We start from the raw sequence: 24,262 nt of genomic DNA on the forward strand, positions 1-24,262 counted from the left end.
ATTTCTCCTTACTTTTTTCCAGACCACAACTTCCTCTCTTATCATAGAAGCAATTTGTTTTTGTGAAGATAGTAACTGGTCAAGGAATCATACTTTAATCTTGAATCTGCTCCCAAATGGATTATGTGACATTAAGTTCAACATTTTGTCTCCATGTTCCTTAGTCTTCTCATCTTGAAAATGAAGAGGTTGAACAGATATTCTTTAATACCCTTTCAAGCCCCTAACATTTTGATTTATTTTGTATGGCTCTATTCTGACATTTTAAGTTTTATGTTTTAAGGTTCAGTTCAGTTCAAATATTATCTCTTTTATGTTGTACCATGCCTTCTAACTCTGACTTCTCTATTTTTTGTTTTAAGTGTCTTCTACTTCTATGTATAGTTTCTCCCATCCCTGTGAAAAAACACTGAAAGTTAAATCAGATAAAGGAAGATATAGCTTTCCTGGAGGATGACTGAGAAATGCTTTAAAGCCAGAACATGATAATCATTTAAGAGATCCTGAGAATGGCTAAATTAATTATGGTGTAGGGATGTAATGCAATATTATTAAACCATTAGAAATTTTTATCATGAGATTAATATAAGAATTACTAATTCAGAGAAGACAGGGAAGACCTTCCAGCACAGTAACAAAAGCATTATATTTAGGGGACCTGGGATGTGATTTAGGAGTAAATTGAAGACTTGTCCCTTACAACCTTGTACAATCCTGGACAAGTCGTGTCACTGCTCTAGGACTCCATTTCTTTTTTTTTCTGCTAAATGAGATTAGACTGGGCAACCTCTAAGGTACTTTCTAGCTCTATATATCTAAGATGCTATGACTTGTATAGATTGATGCAAAGTTAAGTACAAAAGGTTAGGAGAACAATGTGCACAGCTACAATAATATAAACAAAACCAACAGTAAAAGCAGGAAAAACTGATTAATTGTAAGGACCAATCTTGACCTTATATGACAAAACATATTTTTATTCTCTCGGTCAAGAAGAAGCTGGAGATTATATGTAAGAAAGGCTACATTTTTGTCAGAAGATATCACTGCTGATTAATTTTGTGTAACTTTGTTTTAATGTTACAGGGGATTATATTGGTAAGAATGATGAGGATATGATGGGAAATGACTGACTGAAAAACAAAAGGCTTTAATAAAACTCAAAACATAAAAGGAAGGCATCAGCCTAAATGGGAATCCATGGTTCTTATAAGGTATTTGTCCAGCTCTTTTATTCTATGCTCTAAAATCTTTTCTGAATCAAACAATCTACTAATTAAAAAAGAGATTGAGACACAAGTGTCCTTTACTTAAAATACAGTATTGAACTTAATAAGACCCTCATCTAAACATCAATTGAGCTCTACATAAGAAAAATCTAGGTTTATTTTCTACTTTGTGCAAAATGCTTCATTTTAATTAATAATAACCAAAAACCATCATATTTTGCTTTTTTTTTTGATAATCTTCATAAATGAAGACAAGGTCATTGTTAGAATCCATTGAGATCATCTGATGAAATGCAGCAAGAAACAGCCAGTCAGAATCACAGAATGTGTTCTCATTCATATTTTAAATACAATCATAGCCAGAAGAGAAATAATAAAAGTTAAACATTATTATGCTTTCCTGCCACAAACAGCACATGCAGAAAAATTTCATCAATACCAAATAATAGATATGCACACAACCAGGGGGAGGAATTTTTAATAACATGACTAAAATATGCATCTAAATAAAAGTGCAAAGTAATAAAAACCCATCACAAAAGATAATAAAATATGCTCTGTTATCTGAGTTCATTTCTGTCAGCAAATAGAAGACTATGAATGTAATATGGAATAGAGAATTTTAGGGAAATCAGGTAGAATGAAAGCTATATAACAGCTATTCTCATTAAAAATGCTGCAGTGGGCTTGGGCAGTTAATGAGAGAAAGACATCAGCATAGTGGGAAGCTAAGAGGGACAGGATGAGGACACATTTTAAACAAAGAAAAACAGCTTGAAAATGAAACAAGCCATGATCCTGCATTATACAAGAGAAATTGATCAACCAGCTGGCTATGGGAAACCTTTGTGAAACTTTAAAAATGAGAATGTTGCTAGGGTTTCACTGACATGTTACCACAATTAGAAAAGGAATAACACTGAATATAGGAATGTGAACACAGCAACTGCTGGTAATAATCCTGATGAGGATGCCCATTTCTGTCTTGCTTAGAGGCTTCCCATGACCAGCAGACAGTCAAGGAGAGTCCAGGCCTCTAAACTATTCCACCATTTTGGCTCTTACACTGTAAACAAGGACTACAAGAATGAGGGAGAAAGCTTAGGTGAGAGCCCTGGGGCAGAGCAGGGACATCTGGGGAATCTAGATCTATAGATTTCTGTTAGACAAGGAAAATCAAAGAGATGAATTTAAGTTTGAGATCAGAAAAAACATTTTGTAACAATGAAAGCCATCCCCAAATGGCTGCCTTAGGAGCAATCAGATTCTTCACACTGGAAATCTTCAAGCAAAAACTAGGGAAACTTTTCTTTGGATGGGTATTGGAAAAGATTCTTTTACAGCCTGATGGCCACTGAGGCTTCCCTAACTAGGAAATTCTGTGATTCTATCAAAATTTTAGTGACTTTTCCCATGTGTTAGTATTTATGTCCCACTGTGTTTGATATTCCTGAAAAGTTCTCATAAACTTCCTGAGGTCACTGATGGAAAGGATGGAAAATATTGACTTTGTCACAGTGCTTTTAATGACACTAAGATGATTTCTTATTCTCTTGGTAATGTTATGTAACTCTAAGCCACAGGATATAATAATATCTTTAAACAGTCAAAATTGCAGGTGATCTAATAAAGATCATCCTGATAATTAAGTTTGTGAATAGTAAATATTACTATTTCAGATCATAACTGAATGCCTCCATAACCCATGCACTCATACTGTTTAGATCCTCTATATAAGATCTAGCCAACATAGTGGGACTCTTCAGCTTTTAACATTAAATGAGTAGATTTTCAACATTAATGAATACAAATCTACAACTTGGGATATTTATCTGTTATCTTTGATACAATGAAAAGAATGTCAGTTTTGGATTAAGAGGTACAGGGATTAAAACTAGATCTGCTACCAACTACCTGTGTAACTGGATAAATCACTGCATGTCTCTAGGTTCAGTTTCTTTGACTATAAAATAAGGTGGACCTTTAAAGTTCCTTCCAGCTTTAAATTTGTGATCTTTAACAATCAGACATTTCAAAGTCAATATTTCAGTCCATTTCATGTACACAAATCACTGCTAATATGCTAAAGTCTACTTGTACCCATCATGCATCTATCTCCATTGCCCTCAGAACCATCTGAAATATTGACTTTAGAGATCATGATCAATCAACTGGGTCCAACTGAAATAACTAACACGTTCTTACTCCTTGATACCTTTATCAGATGAAGCCATCCTCTAAAGAATAAGTCAAAAACTATTAGACAAAATCTGAGGAGTCCTCAATGGATGTAAAATGAGTGGAAACCCTTGAGAAAAGGGTGACACTGATTAGGAAGCACACTTGGATTAGCTGAAGAGAACTTGTCACATCTGGTCAGTCATATAAAACACTAAACCAATACACTCTTGTGACCAGCAAAGAGTGGGGACAATTCTATCCTAGTCTGTTGAGAGTGACATTTGAAAACCTTTGACCATGTTCATGTTATAACTTTGGACCACATCTTAATATTTTCATCTTCTATATTGTTTCACATTAAAGTTGCATTAAAGAGTATCAAAATATATACTGAATTGGTTGTTGTTAAGTACTTGGAATTTTTCTACTACTTTATACTCTGCAACAGATACTGGCACGTTAAGAGGTAATCATTTCCAAAGTAGAACTGATTGTTGGCTTTGTTTTTTTGTAGAGTCTAGTTCAGATCTGGCCTCAGACAGTCACTATTTGTGTGACCCACTTGTGTGTTAACCTCTATCTACCTCAGTTCCTTATCTATTAAATGGGAATCATCATAGTGCCTACTTCCCAGGATGAGGAACAAATGAAGTAGTAATTGTAAAGCACTATTCATAGTGCCTGGCATGTAACAGACATTATATAAATGTTAGCTAGGAGTAATAGTAGTAGTAGTAGTTCTAGTACAGTGATAAATGCTTGCTTATTATGAGCTCTGCAAAATGAAGAGATCAAGCTTCCTATGGAAGGAATCTTGTGACTGCCTTGATGAAACCAATTTTGTCAACTCTTTTATTTGCCTCTTTGAGTAGAACTTGTGAAATATCTCTCTCTTTTCATTTGATAATAACTTCTGGTTTCATTTATAATGAGAATATCAATCTTGTTTTGGTTCAATTCTGCCCATAGTTCACATTCAGAGTGCCAGTATTATATTAATGCTGATAAATATCTAAAAGCCATGATTTTTCCCCAAGAAATGACTATTCCATATTTGACCACCCCATCACTATCAATGCATACATGAGAAGCAGGGTAAAACAGTGGAGAGAGAGGTCTATAGTCAGTCAGAAAAATCTGACTTCCAGTCCTGTCTTAGATATTTTCTTGCCATATTGCTGATCCACTTAAAACATTCTCAGTCTCAATTTTTCTCATATGTAAAGTATCAGTTTTCATGAGGTTCAAATAAGATAAAGTTATATAGCACTTTTAAGTTTTTTTCTAGAAAAGTACATGCAAAGCACTGATTTATCAAATGAGATAATCTCATTTGAAAATATATTTAGGGTTTTAGAAATGTTAAATTACTATATAAATATCAGTTATCAATAACAAGGATAGTGGAGGTAGAGAAATTGGATAAGAATGGGGGCATTTTGTATTTCTCTTTGTTTTAAGGGCTACTATTGAAACAATTAACATCATCTAGAGGCTAAATTGACAATGCTGTCCTTGCTGCTCCTCAGATAAATAAAATCTATCACTGGGACATTCCCCAGTCATTCTTATGGGTCATTTACTTGCAAGTCACAAAGAGGAATATAGTTAAGACTTTAATGATAAATGAAGTTAATCATGCAAAATAAAATAGGGAGAATGGGGTCAAAGGGCATGAGGATTTAAAAACAAAAGGCAGAATTTCACCCTTTGCCTTCATCCAAGCAAGGTCTCAAAGGAAAGGATAAATGGTTAAGTATCTAAGTGTGGCTTCTAATAAATTTTTGCCTTAATGACTCATCAAATTCTGACTTGTTCACTACTATGTCAACAAAATATAACCTCTAGTACATCTTAACAAACTGCAAAGCCCTGGCAAATGACTCTACATCTTCCCCAAAAAACAACATAGCTAAGAACTCAAAGATTCTTCATCATCAGAAACATACATCCTTGACTGGGAATTCTCTAACTACAAATACTTAAAAAGACTACGGTTTGGAGGGGCTGAAATCAACATCCCCAGAAAGAACAGTGAAAACCTACAATATGTAACTCTCTGAAATGAAGAAATGGAAAACAATTGGCTGTGGAATATAGCACATAATTTCAAATAGAGTCAATGTGCTAGTTACCTTTGCTGATTTGCCTTTTTTTTCCTTTTAAATAGTAACGTGTATGTCATTTCAGATGTTTTCAACCTAGCTCAAGGCTATAATGTCAGCCTTACTGACCATTGTTCTCCTTTGTGAATACTATAATCTTCTCATTGTTGCTTGGCTATAGCACTCCACTTACTGTGCCTTCACAGGGGGGGGTTTCCCTATGCCTGGAATGTTCTCTCTCCTCACCTTTTTCTCTTCTAATCCCTGGTTTCCTCCAAGAGTCAGTACAAGCCCTTCTCCATAAAGAAATCTTTCCTGATCTCTCCAGTTGCTAGTACCTTCCCCATCACCAAATCTTAGATCTCTTTACAGATACTGTATCTCCTCTCATTCAACTATGAAGTTCTCTAACAGAGACACTTTCATTTTTTCTTGTATTCTTAGCTCTTGACTCAATGCCTGGAGAATGTCAAATACTTTATAAATGCTCATTAGCTGATTTCTTTTTTCTTTCTTTTTAACTATTTGTTATAAAAAAAGATAGGAGAGGAAAAGGGACATATTCAGAAATGAATGTGGTGAAAGAACCAAAAGACTGTCTTGTCAAATGTCACTGAAATTACATTCCATATTAAACTCACCAACTTCAGGGTCTTACTGAGAATTTCACAGGTCACAACAATGCTAAATTACAATGAAGCAATGCTCCCTAGGAGTATCACATAATACATTTCATATACTTAATTTCCATCTGAGATGACTGGACACTGAGTAGATGATCCCCTACTGTGTGTTCACTATTTATCTGGGAAGAATGAGGGGAGGGAATAAGCATTTATATATGACCTACTCTGTTACAAGAGCTGTGCTAAGGGCTTTACAAATATCTCTTTTGATCCCCACAACAATCCTACAAGAGAGAGATATGGAAATAGATATACTGGACAGCTAGGTGGCACAGTGGATGGAGTAATGGGCTTTGTATCAGAAAACTCCTCTTCCTGAGTTCAAATTCTGCCTGAGACATTAACTAGTCATATGATCCTGGGTAAGTCATTTTACCCTATTTGCCTCATTTCCCTCCTCTTTAAAAATTAGCTGGAGAAGGAAATGGTCTACTACTGCAGTATCTTTACTAAGAAATCCCCAAATATGGGATCACAAAGAGTAGGACACAAATGAAACTGAACAACAACCAATATATATACATGTTAATACATATTATATATCTAGTTCTATCTATCTGCAGAGAGAGAGAGAGAGAGAGAGAGAGAGAGAGAGAGAGAGAGAGAGAGAGAGCACCAAGCACTTGGCTAAGAGGCTTACAAATGTTAGCCATTTTTCCTCACACCAAGCTGGGGAGGTAGGTGCTATTATTATACTAACTTTTACAATTGAGGAAACTGGGACAAAGAGAATAAGTCACTTGCGGGACGTAAGGGCCACATTTGAACTCAGGTCTTCGAAACTTCAGACCCAGGACTCTCTAAACTGTTCCACTGCCTCAGGGACTCTTCTTTCCCTAAAAGTACAAACTCCTGATCCTGCCAATTCAAAACCTTCTGTGAACTATTTTCAGACTAAAATCTATCAAATGTTTTTCCCTTTCAAATACTCCACTTTCCACTTCTGTGGGATGGTTTACCAACCCTGGCTACTCCTCATTGGGTTCTTTTAGGTCTCCTTTCCTTTTCTTATGCCATTGCATGTTTCTGAAACCAACCACCTTCCTCTTATCAATATCTGTTAAAAACCCCTCTTTCTACCTTGACAACCATGAAGAAATATGTTGAATCTCTTCTGTCAAGTCTTCACTAGCATCCTTGGGTGAAAGTAACTTCTGTCTCACCCAGACAGAACTCTGTCTCAACTTCTTTGCTGAATCTATTTTATCTCCTTTTTTAAACGAATTTTCCTTCTTGGTTCAATTCAACTGAGCACTGATCTCTATCCATATGTTTCACTGTAAGCACAAATCAAACACAGAAAACTCTGTGAACTTGTGCCTTATGCCTACAATACTCTCCCTATTCAACTATACCTGTAAATCCTTTTTTCTTCAAGATTAAATAACTCAGGCACTATATCCCCTATCCCTGCTCTTATTTCTCATAGCCCTTTTTTGTGTCTTTTCATTGCCTCTATCATTGAACTACAGCATTTTATGCTGGAAATATAAATTACTCTCTCTGGCATTTAAAACCCTTCACAATCTGACCGCAGCCTACATTCCAATTTTAAAATATAGAACACACCCCTCTCATACACTGGCCTCCTTACCTGTATTCTCCCATGATGTTCACCTTCCCTCTTCCAGCTTGGCACTGGCTGTGCCACTTGCCTGGATTTCACTTTCTCTTCACTTCTACTTCTTAGTATTGCTTCTACATGGAGCTCAGCTCAAGTAGTACCTTCTGCATAAAGCCTTTCCTGATTGCCTTCCTTCTGCCTCCCAAAATAATCTTGAATTTAGCATGTATATATTTAACACAAATATACTGTTTCCTCAGACAGAATGTAAGTTGTAATGTAAGTGTTGGTAGATAATGTTTGAGCTGTAATGTAAGTCCTTGATGGCAAGGACTGATTGTTTTTTAATAATCCCTCTATGTTCAAAGCACCTAGTAAAGTACCTTAAACATACTAGGTATGTTATTAATTGAAAATATTAAGGAATTTTCTAACATAATTCCCTCATTTTACAGATGACAAAAAAAATCAGTTAAAAGGTTTTCCAAAAGTCACAAACTTAATAAGTAGCAGGGCAGGATATGAATCCAGGTCTTCTGACTCCAAATGCAATACTCATACCACTTTACTGTATTGCATTTAGCTGTGTACGTGAATACTTACCACAACACCCACCCCTATATCTCCTTTTGCCATTAGACTATAAACTTCTTGAAGGTAGAATTGCTTCATTTTTCATCTATATCCCTAGAGCCTTGCACATAGGCAACACTTAATAAATACTATTTGAACTGGATTGAAATGAATTGGTCATCCCCCCATTTTCCAACAATCTAGAGCCTTCAAAAAGAAACTTCTAAGCTATCCTTTCCTCCTTTGATCTTCAGCCCTTGTATCCAATCTATCACCAATCCTATGGCTTTCTATGGCAATTGTTAGCTTTCTCTACATTCATTAGCCACAACTTATACCCAGTCCCAGATCACATCCTTCCCAGCTATCACTCTGTCTGCCCACAAAAAAAAATCATTCCTTTCCTCCCTTCTTCCACACAAAGTCACAGTTCACATCTCTGATTTCACAACCTAATAGTGAATTATGCAAATGTATTAGCAAGTCATGATACATAGGATATAACTGAACAGGCTATGGCCTTGGATCTGAAGACCTAGGTTCTAGCTCTGGCACTTTAAAAGACTGTGATCAAGGCAAGGGCTGGGCTAGGTGGTCTCTGAGGTCTCTTTCTACTCCAGATCTATGATCTTTACAAACCTTTTATTCTCCAAACCAATATTTGTTCCTTAGACAACAGTAACTAAAAAAATCCAATTCCTTCTTACCTTATATTAAAAAAAATTAATTTCTTTGCTAATCAAGAAATCTGTGTTGTCTTCCTATCAATTTTGATATTGAAAAATAAGTGATTATAGAGGTAAGAATCACAGAGGACAAAGGAACATGAATTATTTCACTAAAATCATTCATTTGCAAAATAATTCTTTATAGTCATATGTGGGTTTGCATATTATATAACAAAGAACATCTATGAAAGTCTTTCTTTTGTGCCTCAATGTGACATGAAGGTGATCCTAGATTCTTAAAGGTAATAATAGCAAAGGACATGCCACGTCAGGACCTACCCAGTTAAAAAGATTTCCAATCAGGTTGAGTGATAGACTATTGACCAATGACCAACCTGAAAGAGTCTGAAAAGACTCATGACTAGGGTGACTATAGGATAATGACATCTTTAGCTACAGAAAAATTTGAACACTATCTACTAAATTAATGCAATCTTGTCATAACTACAATGATATAATTACCAATACCTCAAGTACTAAAGTGTGGGTGTTTATACACATACACACTTACATGAATCATGAATGTCTATTCAGAAAGAGTTAATCACTACACAGAGAAGATTCATTCCTCAACTTTAATCTCTTCCTCATTCTACATAGGTTTATTATAAACCATGACTACTGTAGTTGTAATTATAATGCAAGATAGTAAAGAGAGCAGTGATTTTGAAGTCAGAAGATCCAGATTAGAGTTCTAGCTCTACCTCTAGTTTATTGACCATGGACAACTAGTTATTCTGAGTCTCAGTTTCCTTATCTGTAGAATAAGGATTAATACAGTGCCCATCTTATAGGAATGTGAGGATCTAATGAGATAAAATAAATAAAGTGCTTTTGTAAACCTTTATAAATGCCATCTATTTAATTATGGCTATTAGGAAGAGGAAGGAGAAAGTTGGATAACCTTGAACAAGTTATTAGTTCCCTTTGGGTCTCAGTCTCCTTATGTGAAAAGTGAGGTTGTGTAGTTAATTTTAAAAATCCCTTTCCACGGGGACATTCTATATCTTCCAAATATCATAATCAAGTTAATAGATGGGAAGATTGATAGATATGAAGAATTCAGAAAAACAGAAAGATTTACATGGAGGGATAAAAAAGAAAAGAAAAAATCATAAGGACACAACAGTATGTTGTTCCTTCATTTTTGAAGGAAAACTATGACATCAGGGAGGTGATGCCATAACAAGCACAAGAATTGGATTTGAGTGAGGGGGATACTGTGCTAAGTCACCAGCCTCACTTTCTCCTCCAGAGCCATCTGGGTCCAGTGGCCAGATATGTATCAGGATGACTGGAGATGACCCTGGATGTGGGGCTACCAGAGTTAAATGACTTGCCCAGGATCACACAGCTATTAAGTGGCAAGTGTCTGAGGTCAAATTTAAACTCCCATCCTTCTGAATCCAAGGTCAGTTCTCTATCCACTTTGCCACCTAGCTGCCCTTAGAATATAACAGCAATAATATCAATAAACATAAGGTCAAACACAACAGAATTCAGGTCAAATACAATGGATCAGTTTGGTGCCAATTTGCTAATGCCAAAATGCACACAAACATACAAACACACACAGACACAGATATATAAAACCAGTATTAAAGAAAATTTTGATATCCCTGTCTTTAGCACCATCCATAAGGGATCAGGGTCCATAGTCCTCCATTCTGGCTTTCTACCTTCTTTTTACCTGTATTTAGCTAGTTTTTTGTATGTTTTTATTTGCTTGTTGTCTTCCACCATTCAATTCTAAGTTCCTTGTGTATCTCTTTTTGCACCCCTAGCACTTAGAACAGTACCAGATCCTTAGTAGGTGCTCAATATTATTTACTAATTGGTTGATAACATTCAGGACTGAATATCATTCAGCATAATATATCCAGAAAGAAGTTGAAGGTATGAGACTGAAGGTCAAGAGAGAGGCTTGTGCTTGAAAAGAAGATCTGGGGATCATTAGAATAAATGTGATAGTTTAATCCAAAGGAGCTGAAAACTTAAAAATGAAGAGAGTGCTAAGAAAAATATGATCAACAGTATCAAAGGCTATATCTTATCTCTTATGTGAGTGAATAGCAGTTCAGAAGACTTCTACCTTTTTCTGAAAGAACAGGATCAATGGGAAAAAAAATAAATTTGGTTTCCGCAGTATGACATCACACCACTTTGTGGGGGTGAAGAGAGAGAAGGGAAATAAACACATTCAAAACATGGTACTTTAGGGAAGTCACTGAGGTCCTAATTGTAATATTAGAACAGGAAGGAATCTTAAAGATATGTAAATCCCAGATGAAGAAACTAAGGACCAGGGAAGTGAAGGAACCTAAAAAGGTTATCTAGCTAATAAGTACAGAAACAAGACTTAACTCCAAGGCTCTCTTGCTATTCCACACTGCCTCATTGTTGAATGAATGAATAAATGAATGAATGAATGAGCAAGGAAATATGGAAAATGAGTTGAAGTCAGTATGGAAATGAGAAAGAATGATAGGAAAGGATGGGACAGGATCAAATTCTCTTACTATATGTCTTTATTAGTGTATCTAATATAGAGATATTAAGATAATCTTGGAAGGTAATCTTGATCATTTTGTGATAATTATGTCAAGATTTGCTTTTTTATGGAGAAGCCAGAGTTGATTGTAATTCATCTTACCTTTAATCTTTCTGTTACTCCATCAGTAAAGCTGACTGTAAACTCAGCAATTTTTGGCACCCGGAGTTTTCCTTTATTCTTCTGGTCAGGCTGGTATTCTGTCCTTGTCTTCACAATCACCTGAAACATTATTACCATTTTTAGTTTTTCAGTAGGTAGTCATATTTTACAATATATTTTGAGTCAAAAAATAATATATTTCTCTTATCTTCAATCAACAAACATTTATTAAATTCATGTTATATAACAGTATTGTGCTGATCACTGAAGATACAAAGAAAGTCAAAAAGCAGTCCCTACTGCAAGAAGCTTACAGTATAAAGGAGGAGATAACATGTAAACAATATGTAAAAACAAAATATAGATAGAGTAAACTGGAGATAATCAAGAGAGGGAAGACACTAATGTTAAGGAGTATCGGAAAAGACTTCTTGTGAAAGGCAGTATTTTAGCTGGGCCTTAAAGGAAACCTGAGAGATCCAAGAGGTGGAGATTAGGAAGAAAAGAATTCTAGGAAAGAAGGAAAGTTAATGGAAATGAATAGATTCAGAAGATGAAGTTTCTTGCACAAGAAATTCAAGGAAGCTAATGTCAATTGGTTAGAGTACTTTGAGGGAGTAAGGTCTAAGAATATTGGAAAGACAGGAAGGGTATAGATTTTAAAGACCTTAGAATGCCAAAGGGGTTTATATTTGATCCTGAAGGTAAAAGGGAACCAAGATTAGTGAGGAGAGTATGTGGTCAGATTCTATATTTTAAGAAGATAGTTGTCGGCTCAGTGGAGGATTGGAGGATACCTTAGCATGAGGAAAGCCTTGAGGAAGAGAGACATGAAGTGATGAGAGTCTGCATACAGTGGCAACTGTAAAAGAAGGGAAAGGGTGGGACATACAAGAGAGGGTACAAAAGTAGAAATGACAAGACTTGGCAATGGGAAGACTGGGGAGGGCAGGAGGTAGGAAAACAGAGTAAAGACTTGAGAATGCCACCTGGGCTGAAGCTTGGAGGATTAGAAGGACAGTGTAATCTACAGCAATTGGAAATACATGAAGAGAAGAGGACTTAAGGAAAGATGTTGAGTTCAGTTTTAGATATGCTTCAGTTTAAGATTTCTCCTGGACATTCAGCATGATATATCCAGAAAGAAGTTGAAGGTATGAGACTGAAGGTCAAGAGAGAGACTTGTGCTTGAAAAAAAGATCTGGGGATCATTAGAATAAAGGTGATAGTTTAATCCAAAGGAGCTGAAAACCTAAAATGAAGGGAGTGCTAAGAAAAATTTGATCAACAGTATCAAAGGCTATAGGAAAGTAATAAAAGAATGAGAATTGTTAAAAAGTCATTGGATTTGACAATTAAGAGATCATCTATAATGGTAGAGAGAAGTGTTTCAGTTGAAAGATGATGTAGGAAGCTAGGCTGCAGAGCAAGGAAACCATTAAAAGAAAGGAAGAAGATGCATCCCTATAGACAGCCTTCTTTACTTCCTATGTACCTAATGAGTTTGGGTAGATGAGGGAGGAGAGATCTGAATAGAGCTAGAGAGAGTGAATGATGGATCAAATAAGAGCTCTCTAAGGGTGGGAGTTATAATGAATTGGTGGGGGAAGTTTCCTCCAGGGACAAAGATCAGATCCCAACTGTAACTTCTAGTCTTAGAAAATTGCCTGGGGCTCAATGACTTACCCAGCTTCACACAGCCATTATGTTAAAGGTGGGACTCTAACCTAGGTCTTCCTAACACCATACCCTTTTGCCTCTCTTATTATTATGAATTAATATACAAATAACTACATATAATAATTTCAGATTCTTGGGTTCAAATTCTATTCAAGGGTAGAGCCAAGATGGTGTCATGAAGGCAGAAATTCCCAGAAACTCTCCACCAGAATGCTCCAAATATCTTAAAATTATGATTCTAACTAAATTTTAGAGTGGCAGAACCCAAAGAAAGACTGAGTGAAACAATTATTTTCCAGCCGAAGTTAAATTGGAAAAACTGCAAGAAGGCTCTATTCCACTGGGGTTGGAAAGGGGCTGCAGTGCAACTGCACCAGATCAAATGAGCTCCAGTCTTTCAGGAACAGACCACGGGGAGCCTGGATCCCTGGGAGTTCCTGGGTTCATGGCAAAGGGAGGAGTTTCCAGTTCTTACAACCTAGGGATTGCCAAGGATAACTAGGAAGATCAGCAGAAAAACCCTGCCACATCAGAGTGGGTGGATCCCAGGCCAATGCAGCCCTGACTGCAAACTGGAAGCAGAGCCACCCAACAGGAAGTAACTCAGAAGGGAATGGGGGAGACTGTTTCTGCTATCCCTGGGGCAGGACTCTGTTGCTTGACCCATACTCAGGTCCTGGTCACAGTGTGGTGTCCTCCATACTGTCATAAAGCAGGGGCCCTCCTCACAGCTCCAGGCAGAGGGGAGTTCTTATGGTCATCCACAGACCACAGTACAGACCAAGAGAGCAGTCAGAGCCTCTCATAAGACCTTGAAGGAAATGAGGTCCTTGGGGGGGGGGAAGTGCCCCCCAAACACTCAAAAACTTGGGAAGCATGTTAAAAACCAGGATTAAAACCAGGCATATGACTGGGGAAATGAGTAAACAACATAAGGGAAAAAATCTGATCATAGGTAATTACTTTGGTCCCATGGAAGAACAAAATACTCAGAAGATGACAAAGTCAAAGCTTCTGTATCAGGAGAGCACTGACCTCAGAGTCAGAAGGACAAGAGTTTGAATCCAGCCTCAGACACTTGACTCTTACTAACTGTGTGACCTTGGGCAAGTCACCTAACCCTGATTACCTCACATCCATGGTCATCTCCAGTCATCCTGATTCATCTCTGGCCACTGGACCCAGATGACTCTGGAAGAAAAACCCCCTCACTCAAATCCAATTCATATGCTTGTCATGGCATCACCTCCCTGATGTTGTGATCTTCAAAAATGAAGGAAAAACATTACTCCAAGAAAAATGGGAATTGGTCTAAAGGCTATGGAAGAGCTCAGAAAAGATTTTTAAGATCAAGTAAGGGATGTAGAGGAAACTTTGGGAAGAGAAATGAGAGTGATGCAGGAAAAATATGAAAACCAAGTCAGCCCCTTGGTGAAGGAGATACAAATATTACTCAAGGTAAAGTTAAATCCCCAAGTCTTAAGACACACCCCAAACTATAATTATGTCCCTATTTTATGACCCCTAATGTTAAATTTAATTCAATAAATATTAGCACATACTATGTGTAGGCCTTAGGAGATATACAAAGCTTAGCTGAAACATATTCTTTGATCAGAGGTAGCAAATGTGAAATAAATGCAGATAACTATAATGAAAAATGATACACAAGTACAAAAGGAAGCAGCCAATAAAATCTTTGTCATAATTTGAGGAGGTCATTACTAACTAGAAGCATCAAGGAAAGCTTTCTGGAGGTGATTCAAATTCTGTTGGGCTTCACAAGTTGGGTGAAGTGTGGAAGTATGAACAAGTACCACAATGTGGAACTGTGAGGGGGAAAAGCAGTGAATTTGGAGTGAAAATATCTTGGGACAAAATTCCAGCTCTGTGAATTTCTAACTGTGTGACACCAGGCAAATTATTTCTCCATTCTAGGTCTCAGATTACTCATCTGTAAAAAGGAGAAAATCAAATTTTATTCAAGTTTCTTTGAAACCTAAAGCACAAAAGGAAGCTGAATTCATCCATTAAGAATTTATTATAAGTAACTTCATTTGGAACTCCAATGCTATTAAATAATATATTCTTGCCTTGCTGATTTCCTATCATAACCTCTAAAATTTGTCCCAAGCTTTTTTCTTTTATTCTTCCCCAAATCTTACTCTCCCTCTTAAACTACTCTCTTTACACTGAAATTCCTGAGAATATATGAGTTTTTCCAGCACCTCTCTCATTCCATAAAACTAAACATCACTGCATAATCTGTCTTCTATACAAGAAAGAAAATATATTTAATTTAAATTAACTTAATTAAAAAAAGTTTATCAAGTACTTGCTGGATTCAAGATACTGTTTTGGTACTAAAGACAAAGAAACTAAACATAAAAAGTTCCTTCAAGGAGTTTATATTTCATTTAGAGAGGGGAAAGAAGGGTTACAATTTGTACACAGATAACTAAAAAGTAACAAGGATGAAGGGACAATTAACCTCTGGACTAGGTATGAATTCTCAGAAAAAAGTCTTCCTGTGAAATGTCACACCTGAATGGAATCTAGGATCCAGATAAGAATTCATAGGAGTATAAGGAAGGAGGGAGTGCATCCCTTTATATTAATGCCTAAACAGGATATGGTATATGAAGTTGATCTAATGGGCCAATTTTGGCCCAGAGAAACAGGAATGCTTTCAGAGAAGTAATGTGAAATAATTCTGGAAACACAGGTTGGAGCCTTATTGTGAATGACTTCTAAAACCAGGCTTGGGGAGATAAAGAAGGAAGAGATAGCGTATATATCTGAAACAATAAGGCGTCACTAGAGATTTTTGAATTGGCAAGTAACATTTTTAGACATGTGTTTAAGAAAATTACTTATCTAGTCTTATGGACTAGAGAAGAAAAAGAATGACATCACAAGATCAGTTAGAAGGTCACTCTACAAATCCAAGCTTGGAATCATAGGATCATCTACTTAAACATGGAAGAGACCTTAACAGGTCGCTGAATTCATACTCATTTTATCATGGAGAACTGAATTTAAGCAACTTACCAAAGTCATTCAGGCAGGTAATCAGTAGATGGACTGTAATAAAAAAAAAACAACAACAGGATCTTCAAATTCTAAATCCAGTGCTCTTGCTGCATTATACAGTATAGGACCTGTATTAGGTTGGTAGTCATGTAAATGGAAAAGAGGGGACAAATATTGCAAAGATTAAATAACACTGGAAAATTCACTAGATATAAGACAGGAAAGAAAGGGAAGAGTAAGAGTGGAAGATAACATAAGCAAAGTATCTATGTGACAAGAAGAATGATTCTCATAGAAAGGGAGAAATTTTAGAGGAGATATAAATTTAGGGAAAAGATAGTAAACTCCAACTTGGATAGGTTGAGTCTGAGATGCAGGACTGGAGTTCAGGGGAATAATTAGGTAGAGATAGTCTTTGAAATCATCTATATTAAATTGAGAAATGAATCCATGAGACCTGATTAGACCACCAAGAGAATTATTATGGAGAGAAAAGTTTCTAGAAAGAGATCTAGTGGACAGCATGAATGTATAGGAGAAGGATGCCTGGGGAGAATGAGAAGTAGTTCTACTGGTACAAGAATAAAGAAAGAGCAATGTCGCTGAAGCCAGGAGAGAGAATGGGGGCAGGAGGAAGGATGGGAAGGAAGTAGTCAATAGTGTCAAAAACTAAAGAAAGATTAGAAAAATCAAGAACAAAATGTCTTTGGATTTAGAAGGTAACTAGTGACTTTGAGTAAAGTCAAAAAAGTTGTTTTAAACTTTTATCAAGATGAAGTGTAGGGGTCTGGTTGTGACAGGGCACAGTACTACAAAAAAGCAGGAAGAGAAGCTGGTTGATTTATGACTGCTCCCAGTTGTGGATTCAGTCCTTCAGGCTTTGGGTCCTCAGCTAAGTAACCAGGACAAAATGCTCAAACCTAAGCCAAATGCAAGCCTAAAATGTGGTCACTCTGAACCTAGAGAACCTTCCCCTTAGTTGACAGGGAGTAGGACCAATAGGAATCTATCAGTGACAAGTCTTTATAAAAGAGCTGAGAGCTTGAAATATGATAAACTAAAAATCAAAAGATGTAGCTTATAAGCAAAAATTACATGGAAAAAATGAACCCAGGGTGAAGTGTGGGGTTGAGAGGGCAAACCTTTCAAAATCTATCTACCTATACCTAATAAGGCTTTCTTATTTCCTGTAAGAAGACTGAATCTAAGTTAGAACTTGAAATGCAAAAATAGTAAGCATGAAAAACACAAAAAGGGTAAATATGTTTAAACAATTGAAAGGAAATATACAAAGATGAATTGTTTATTATTCGAATCAGGGGAGAAGAAACAAGTTTCCCCTCAAAATTAGAGGTCAAAATGATTTAAATGAGATAAAGGGCTTAGAATAGTTTTGATACGCTTTGATAATCTTAACAAAAAAAAGGGGAGCAAAAGAATATGATAGAGAAGAAAGGGGGAGAAAAGTTATTATCTCACACAATCTATATTTTCAAATAGAATGTCATAAAAATAAGTAGAATAGAGTGGGAAGAGTGGATATCACATGAAATTTGCTTTCATATGAACTAGTTAAAAATGGGTAGAACACAAACATTAAGAGTTCAATATGTTTACATTCCATTCATCATGGAAACAAGAGGAAATCAGGAGAGGAGAAAATAAAAGAAAGGGTATATTCGGGGAAGGAGTAGCTAGGTAATACTTAGCTACTCTAGTGGATACAGTACCAGGCCTGGACTTAGGAAGACTCATCTTCCTGAATTCAAATTTGGCCTCATACACATTAGTGTGACCCTAAACAAGTCACCTAATCCTGTTTGCCTCAATCTCTAAAATGAGCTGAAGGAAAAGGAAAATAACTCCAGCATTTATGCCCAAAATATTCCAGATGGGGTCAAAAAGAGTCAAACACAATTCAACAACAAATATTCAGGGAAAGATGTTTCATAAGCAAAACAATCTCCAAATTTAGATGATAGATCATGAAGGGCCAGGTTGGAGGTGAAGTGAAACTTAAAGGATTTTAAGAAAGGCTAAGTCAAGATGACCTTGTATATAAATTCATGATAGTTGTTTGTTGGGGAGTATTAGTATGTAATAAAAAAGATAAGAAATCAGAATTAAAATTCCACTACCTATATATGTACTAGTCACGTTAACAAAAACAAGTGATTTAATTATTAAATTTGAAGGACTAGAGTAAAAAAATCTATGATTGGAGTCTGGGAAAAGAAGGACAACAGAATATTAGATTGCATCAGAGATAGATCTCTAGTTCTATGAACATTCCCTCTCAATCATTACCCTTTACCTTGTAAAGGGGGTATGGTGACCAAAGAGAGGAAAAAATATATAAAAGAATAGGACAGAAGAAATATACAGTTAACAATCCTAATCATGAATATGAATCATATAAATTCAATTATAAATGGAGTGATGAGCAAAATATATTACAAAGCATAATTAAACAATATGTTTTTGGTAAGAAAGCAACAACTGAAAATAAATTTAGAGTTTATGAGAAACAACACAGATATAAAATAAAAAACATTAGGAAAACTAATATGTTTAACAAAAGCAGGACTAGTAATAATGATCTTGGGTACATCAAAAGAAAAAATAGGCCTAGTTAAAAGAAGTAAACAGGAAAATTACATTATGATTGAGGGTACCATAGATAATGAATTAATATTAGTACTTAAGATATGTCTACCCAATGGCATAGCATCTCAATGCTTAAAAGTTAAATTTTAGGGAGAAATAGTAAAATAATAGTGGGGAAATATCAATTTACCTTTTGTCAGACCTAGCTTAATTCAATAGAAAAAAGAAACAAAAAAAAAAAGAAATTAAAGGTCTGAAATTTTTTTAGAAAAAGCTAGAAATGATAGCTGTCTGGTGATTTCTAAAGGAAAGGAAAAGAAGTTCACATATTTAACACTTGTCTAACTCCCTTCTACAAACACTGACTATGTATTAGGACATAAAAACTTCAAAAACACTGACAGAAAAACAAAAATGTTATACACATCCTTTATTGACCACAATGTCATAAAAATCATTCAACAAAGGTTCACAGAAGAGAGAATTAAAAACTAACTGATGACTGTTAGAAGTCATAGACTATTTCATCAAAGAAAATAACAATATGACAACATACAAAAATTTATGGGATGCAGTCAAAGCAATCCTAAGTAGGAAATTTATACTCATAAACTCTTTAATCAACAAAAGGGAGAAAGGATAGATTAAGGAATTGGACATTAAACAATAACCATCCCCCCTCAAAAAACCTAGAAAATCAACAAATTTTAAAATTCAATTAAGCATCAAAATGGAAATTTGAAAAAATTAACGAACATACTAATAAAACTGAAAATAAGAACTAGATTAGTAAACAGAACTAGATGCTTTTTAAAAACTTAAGTAAATTAAACTATGAGGTAATTTGATTTTTTAAGAGGAAAACCTCATGAAAAAATGAAAAAAGGATTTTCACAATAAATAAAGAAGAAATCAAGGATATATTAGAAGAAATTTTATCCAATGATATGCAAATTAAACTGATAAATGAAATAAAATAACTTTTAAAAAATAGAGAATAACCACATAAACAAAATAAGAAATAAAGAATTTGAATAGCCTACTCTCAGAAAAAAAATTGAACAAACAATATATGAACTCATAAAGGAAAAAATATACCAGGACTACATAGATTTTGGTAAATTCTGTTAAGTATTTAAAGAAAAATTAGTTCTAATATTACATAAATTATTTGCAAAATAGAAACATATCTCTTGTGTCCACATATTCAGAAAAAAATTCTTGTTAGGAAAAAATAATAAATGAATAGACTTAAAACCAAGAGTTTTAATTAAATAATTGAATGTAATAGGAATAAAATAGAAGTCTTTCCAAAAAGCAAAGGTAAAAAAATGGCTATTATCACCATTACTTTTTGATTAAATGTTAAAAATGCTAAGTATAGGGGCAGCTAGGTGGCACAGTGGATATAGCACCAGCCCTGGAGTCAGGTGTACCTGAGTTCAAATCTGACCTCAGACACTTAATAATTACCTAGCTGTGTGGCCTTGGGCAAGCCACTTAACCCCATTGCCTTGCAAAAATAAAATGCTAAGTATAAGCAATAAGGCAATAAAAAGAAATTGACCAAACACAGGCAAATAGGAAACAAAATTATGTCTTTTCATAGATGATATAGTTTTCTTAGGGAACCCTAGAAAGCCAACTATTATTAATTGAAAAAAATCACTTCAGAAAAGTTAAAAAATTCATATAAGTTCACATAAATTTTCAGCTTATCTATAAATTATAAACAAATCTGAACAGGAAGCAAAAAAGGAAAATTCAATTTAAATTACTGCAGAACCTTGGTAGTTAATAGCTGCCAACCTAGTTCCCAGGGGAGGATAAGATTGATACATCTTTAGAACTCAAGAGTTCTGAGCTGTGGTAAACCTCATACCACACTTTGTTGGTTTTCCTTCTACCTGTCTAGTTTTTCCTTCTCTGTTCAGTTCTATAGCTGCCTATTACCTTCTCAACCTTTTAAAATGGATGTTCCCCAAGATCTGTCCTTGATCCTCTTTATTCTCTTTACTCTCTTGGTAGGCAATCAACCATAATCTCAACTTTCCTTTCTATATGATGACCCTAAAATCCACCTATACATCTTTAGCATCTCTTCTGAGTCAGATCAACATATCTAGACATTAATGTCTCATCTTTAATTGCCAAAATTAAATATACTTGAACTGCTCTAAAACAAGTAGGAGGCTATAGAAGTACTATTCATTTAGTCCCTCATTTTTGCAATTTTGAGTTGGGTTTTTTTTTTTTTAGTTTTCTCCCCTCCTTCATCCTTCAAGTATGTTGGTCCATTCCACCTTATCTGTCTCTTTTTCTCTATTCTTGCTTCTACTAACCCTAATACAAAGAGATGCTCACTTATTTGTCTATGCAATGTATACTGAAAGACCTACATGCTCCTACCTTCCTATCTTCCTGAATTTCCATCCCTTCAAACTTTCCTTTATATAGCTGCCAAATAAATCTTTCTAATGCCTAAATCTGAAGACCACCAACTAGTATTCAAGGATCTGTTGTTATTTTTCTTTTCAATTTTAGCTCATAGTATTAACAGACCATATACTACATACTTTAGTCAAATTGATCTTTTCTCTGTTTCCTGAATTCCTTCTCCATCAAATTGTTACCCATTCTTTATAGGCCAACCAATATCTCCCCTTCATTGATACCTTCCCTGATCTTTCAATTAATAATTAGCTTCCTCTCTGACCTCACACCATACTTTATTTTGGATCTAATTTACTTAAAATAGAACACTGCATAATAACATTATCTAGATTTGTGTCTGTCACAGGCTAGTTATGTGACAGCAATTCACTTAACCCCTCGGACATTCCATTTCCTCATCCACAAAATGATGAAGATCAGATTACTTCAAAGGTCTTTTCCATTACTGATAGTCTATGAAAGGGTACACTTATGAAGTGCACCTCATGTTCTGAAGGTAGCAGCTGCTGTTAGTGATATTTAGATACTGAAGAGCAGCCTTTAATGAAGACAAGATACTAGTTATGGCCCATTTTTGCTGAAAGCAATTTTTAAAAACACAAGATGTTTAGAGAGAAATCCTGTTTAAATTATACAAACTGTAATTCTTTTTAGTTTAACTTGGCAACTAATCTCCTTCCTGTATGCCCTTTGGAAAAAGAGTGCTAGTAATTATGCAGGACAGCCCATTAGCACCTACAAAATGCTTTGAGAAAAGTATGCTTATATTCTATTTTTTTAATGACAGCAAGAATATTCATATCTCCTATACTACTTCTGTGTCTTTATTTCCATCATGTCTCATTAAGGAAACAAATTAACCTTAAAGTTCCTGAGGTCAGGGATTGCTTTATTTTAATTTTTTGTTCTCATACCCACTTTTCCTTTCTCCCTCTATCCCACCCACCTCCAGTCAACTGGTACAGTACTAAACCCAGAATAAATGCTCAATAAATACCTCTGTCTTTCAGAACAGGGATCAGGGTAGTGAAAAAAAGCACAAGCTAGGATATCAGAAATAATGGAACTGAATAACCAAAGCAGAATTGTCTGAGCACATCCATCAATTTTGTCATCAAACAGAACTGGCAAACTCATAGATACATAGGCTCTCAGAATGTCAAAACTGTAAAGATCATTGCATATATGATGTCAGACCTTAGATGTGATATAGTCTAACTTCAATGTGTATACAGAGAGACTGAGGCCTAGAACAGGTAAACCAATTGCTGAAGTCACAAAGCTAGGCTTTTGAGTTATACACCATCAGTCTTAGCAAGAATTGATTGGTTCACTCTTTGTACTTCTATCTCTATCATCTGGAACAATGCCGGGCCAGTGGTGAGTGCTTAATAAACTCTTGGCAATGGATTAGTTCATTGATCTTTATTCAATTTCTATTTTTCCCCCAAGAAGAAAGGCAGGAACTGAAGTAACTCTAAATGGTGTTACTAGATGACCCTGAAGATCTTCCCCTGATATACTCAGAGGCAAGGTTGTTTGGTCTGCCCTAATAGTTTTACAGATTCAAGGACAGACTATCCATGGTTTTGGGTGGAAGGTTTGTGAGGGGGAATTAAAGAGAAAAAGATAAAGACAAACCCTATCTCAATCCTTCAGTTCTACATGATTCTGCCAGTCATACATGGATAGCTTGCAATATTTTTCATATAATCTTATTGTCTCCTTTCTTATTCCAGTCATCTTCTTAATATAGATCCTAGGTATAGATAAAGTTTTAAAGTATATAAATGATTTCTTCCTCTGTACATAACAGATAAAGCCTAGAGATGAGGCATAAATTAGAAAAGATTAACAGTTAAACTTGCTTCTAACCATAAATTATGTTTATGTTTGTCTTTTCTCATTTATCATATTTTTACCATTCCTGTCTACAAACATGGCTTTAACATTCTCCTTCTAGCAGAGAAGTTTCAATACCAGGAAAGAAAAAAAGACACTCAAAAGGAAAATATAAATATCTAGAAAATATCTCAAATAGTGGCATCGATTCTTATAGTAAGAACTAATTCTTACTTTCAACTGTACCTATTTCTTCAAATATGCACTATCATGCTAACTGATTCTGGTAATTCTCCCTGTAGCCTTTGATATATTAAGTTTTACAGGTATTATTTCCATTTATTGTGAGTCAGTTTGGTACATATCATCACTTTACAATAATTTCCACAAAATATTGTTTCTGTTAGATGATACAAAGCTCACCTGTACCGTTTAGTGGAAAGAATGGAAAGTCAATTGGAATGGATAAAAAGTTGGCATCATAGCTCTGATTTTGGATTATCAGAGTTGGAAAAGTATCTTAGAGATTATATAATACAGCTTCTTCTACTTAGGGATGAGAAAATTTAAATCCAGAGAAGATAAATGATTTAGATCCAGAGAAGGTCAACATTATAGTCATTGATAGTATTAGTTGCTTTTTTGTATGGAGCACTTCAGTACTTAGGAAGAACTTTCCTCAACACTTTTCTGTAAGTACAATTATTAAGTTACAATTATTTAAGTACAATGTAGGGTTCAACAGAGGTTAAGTAACTTGCCCAAGGTCATATACCTAGAAAGGATCTGAGACAAGATTTAAACTCAGGTCTTCCTGATTCCAGGAGGCTCTAGTGTTCTATCCACTGCACCACCTAGCCGACTTCAACTGAGTATAAAGCAAAGAATATTCTGAAGGTATTTCTCCATCCCCATTCTAATTGTTAA

The 24,262-nt window shown here is 35.3% G+C and overlaps 1 protein-coding gene across 2 annotated transcripts in view; it reads right to left on the reverse strand.

The window, feature by feature from the left end:
* Positions 1-24,262, reverse strand: part of NSG2 (neuronal vesicle trafficking associated 2) — a 74,525-nt gene that overhangs the window by 37,690 nt on the left and 12,573 nt on the right. For both annotated transcript variants that reach the window (XM_074229625.1, XM_074229615.1), the window contains one exon: positions 11,720-11,839. In XM_074229625.1, the coding sequence (XP_074085726.1) occupies positions 11,720-11,839 (120 nt within the window). The remainder of the gene's footprint in view (positions 1-11,719; positions 11,840-24,262) is intronic.

This window comes from Macrotis lagotis, chromosome 1 (genome assembly GCF_037893015.1).
Source record: "Macrotis lagotis isolate mMagLag1 chromosome 1, bilby.v1.9.chrom.fasta, whole genome shotgun sequence".
NCBI lineage: Eukaryota > Metazoa > Chordata > Mammalia > Peramelemorphia > Peramelidae > Macrotis > Macrotis lagotis.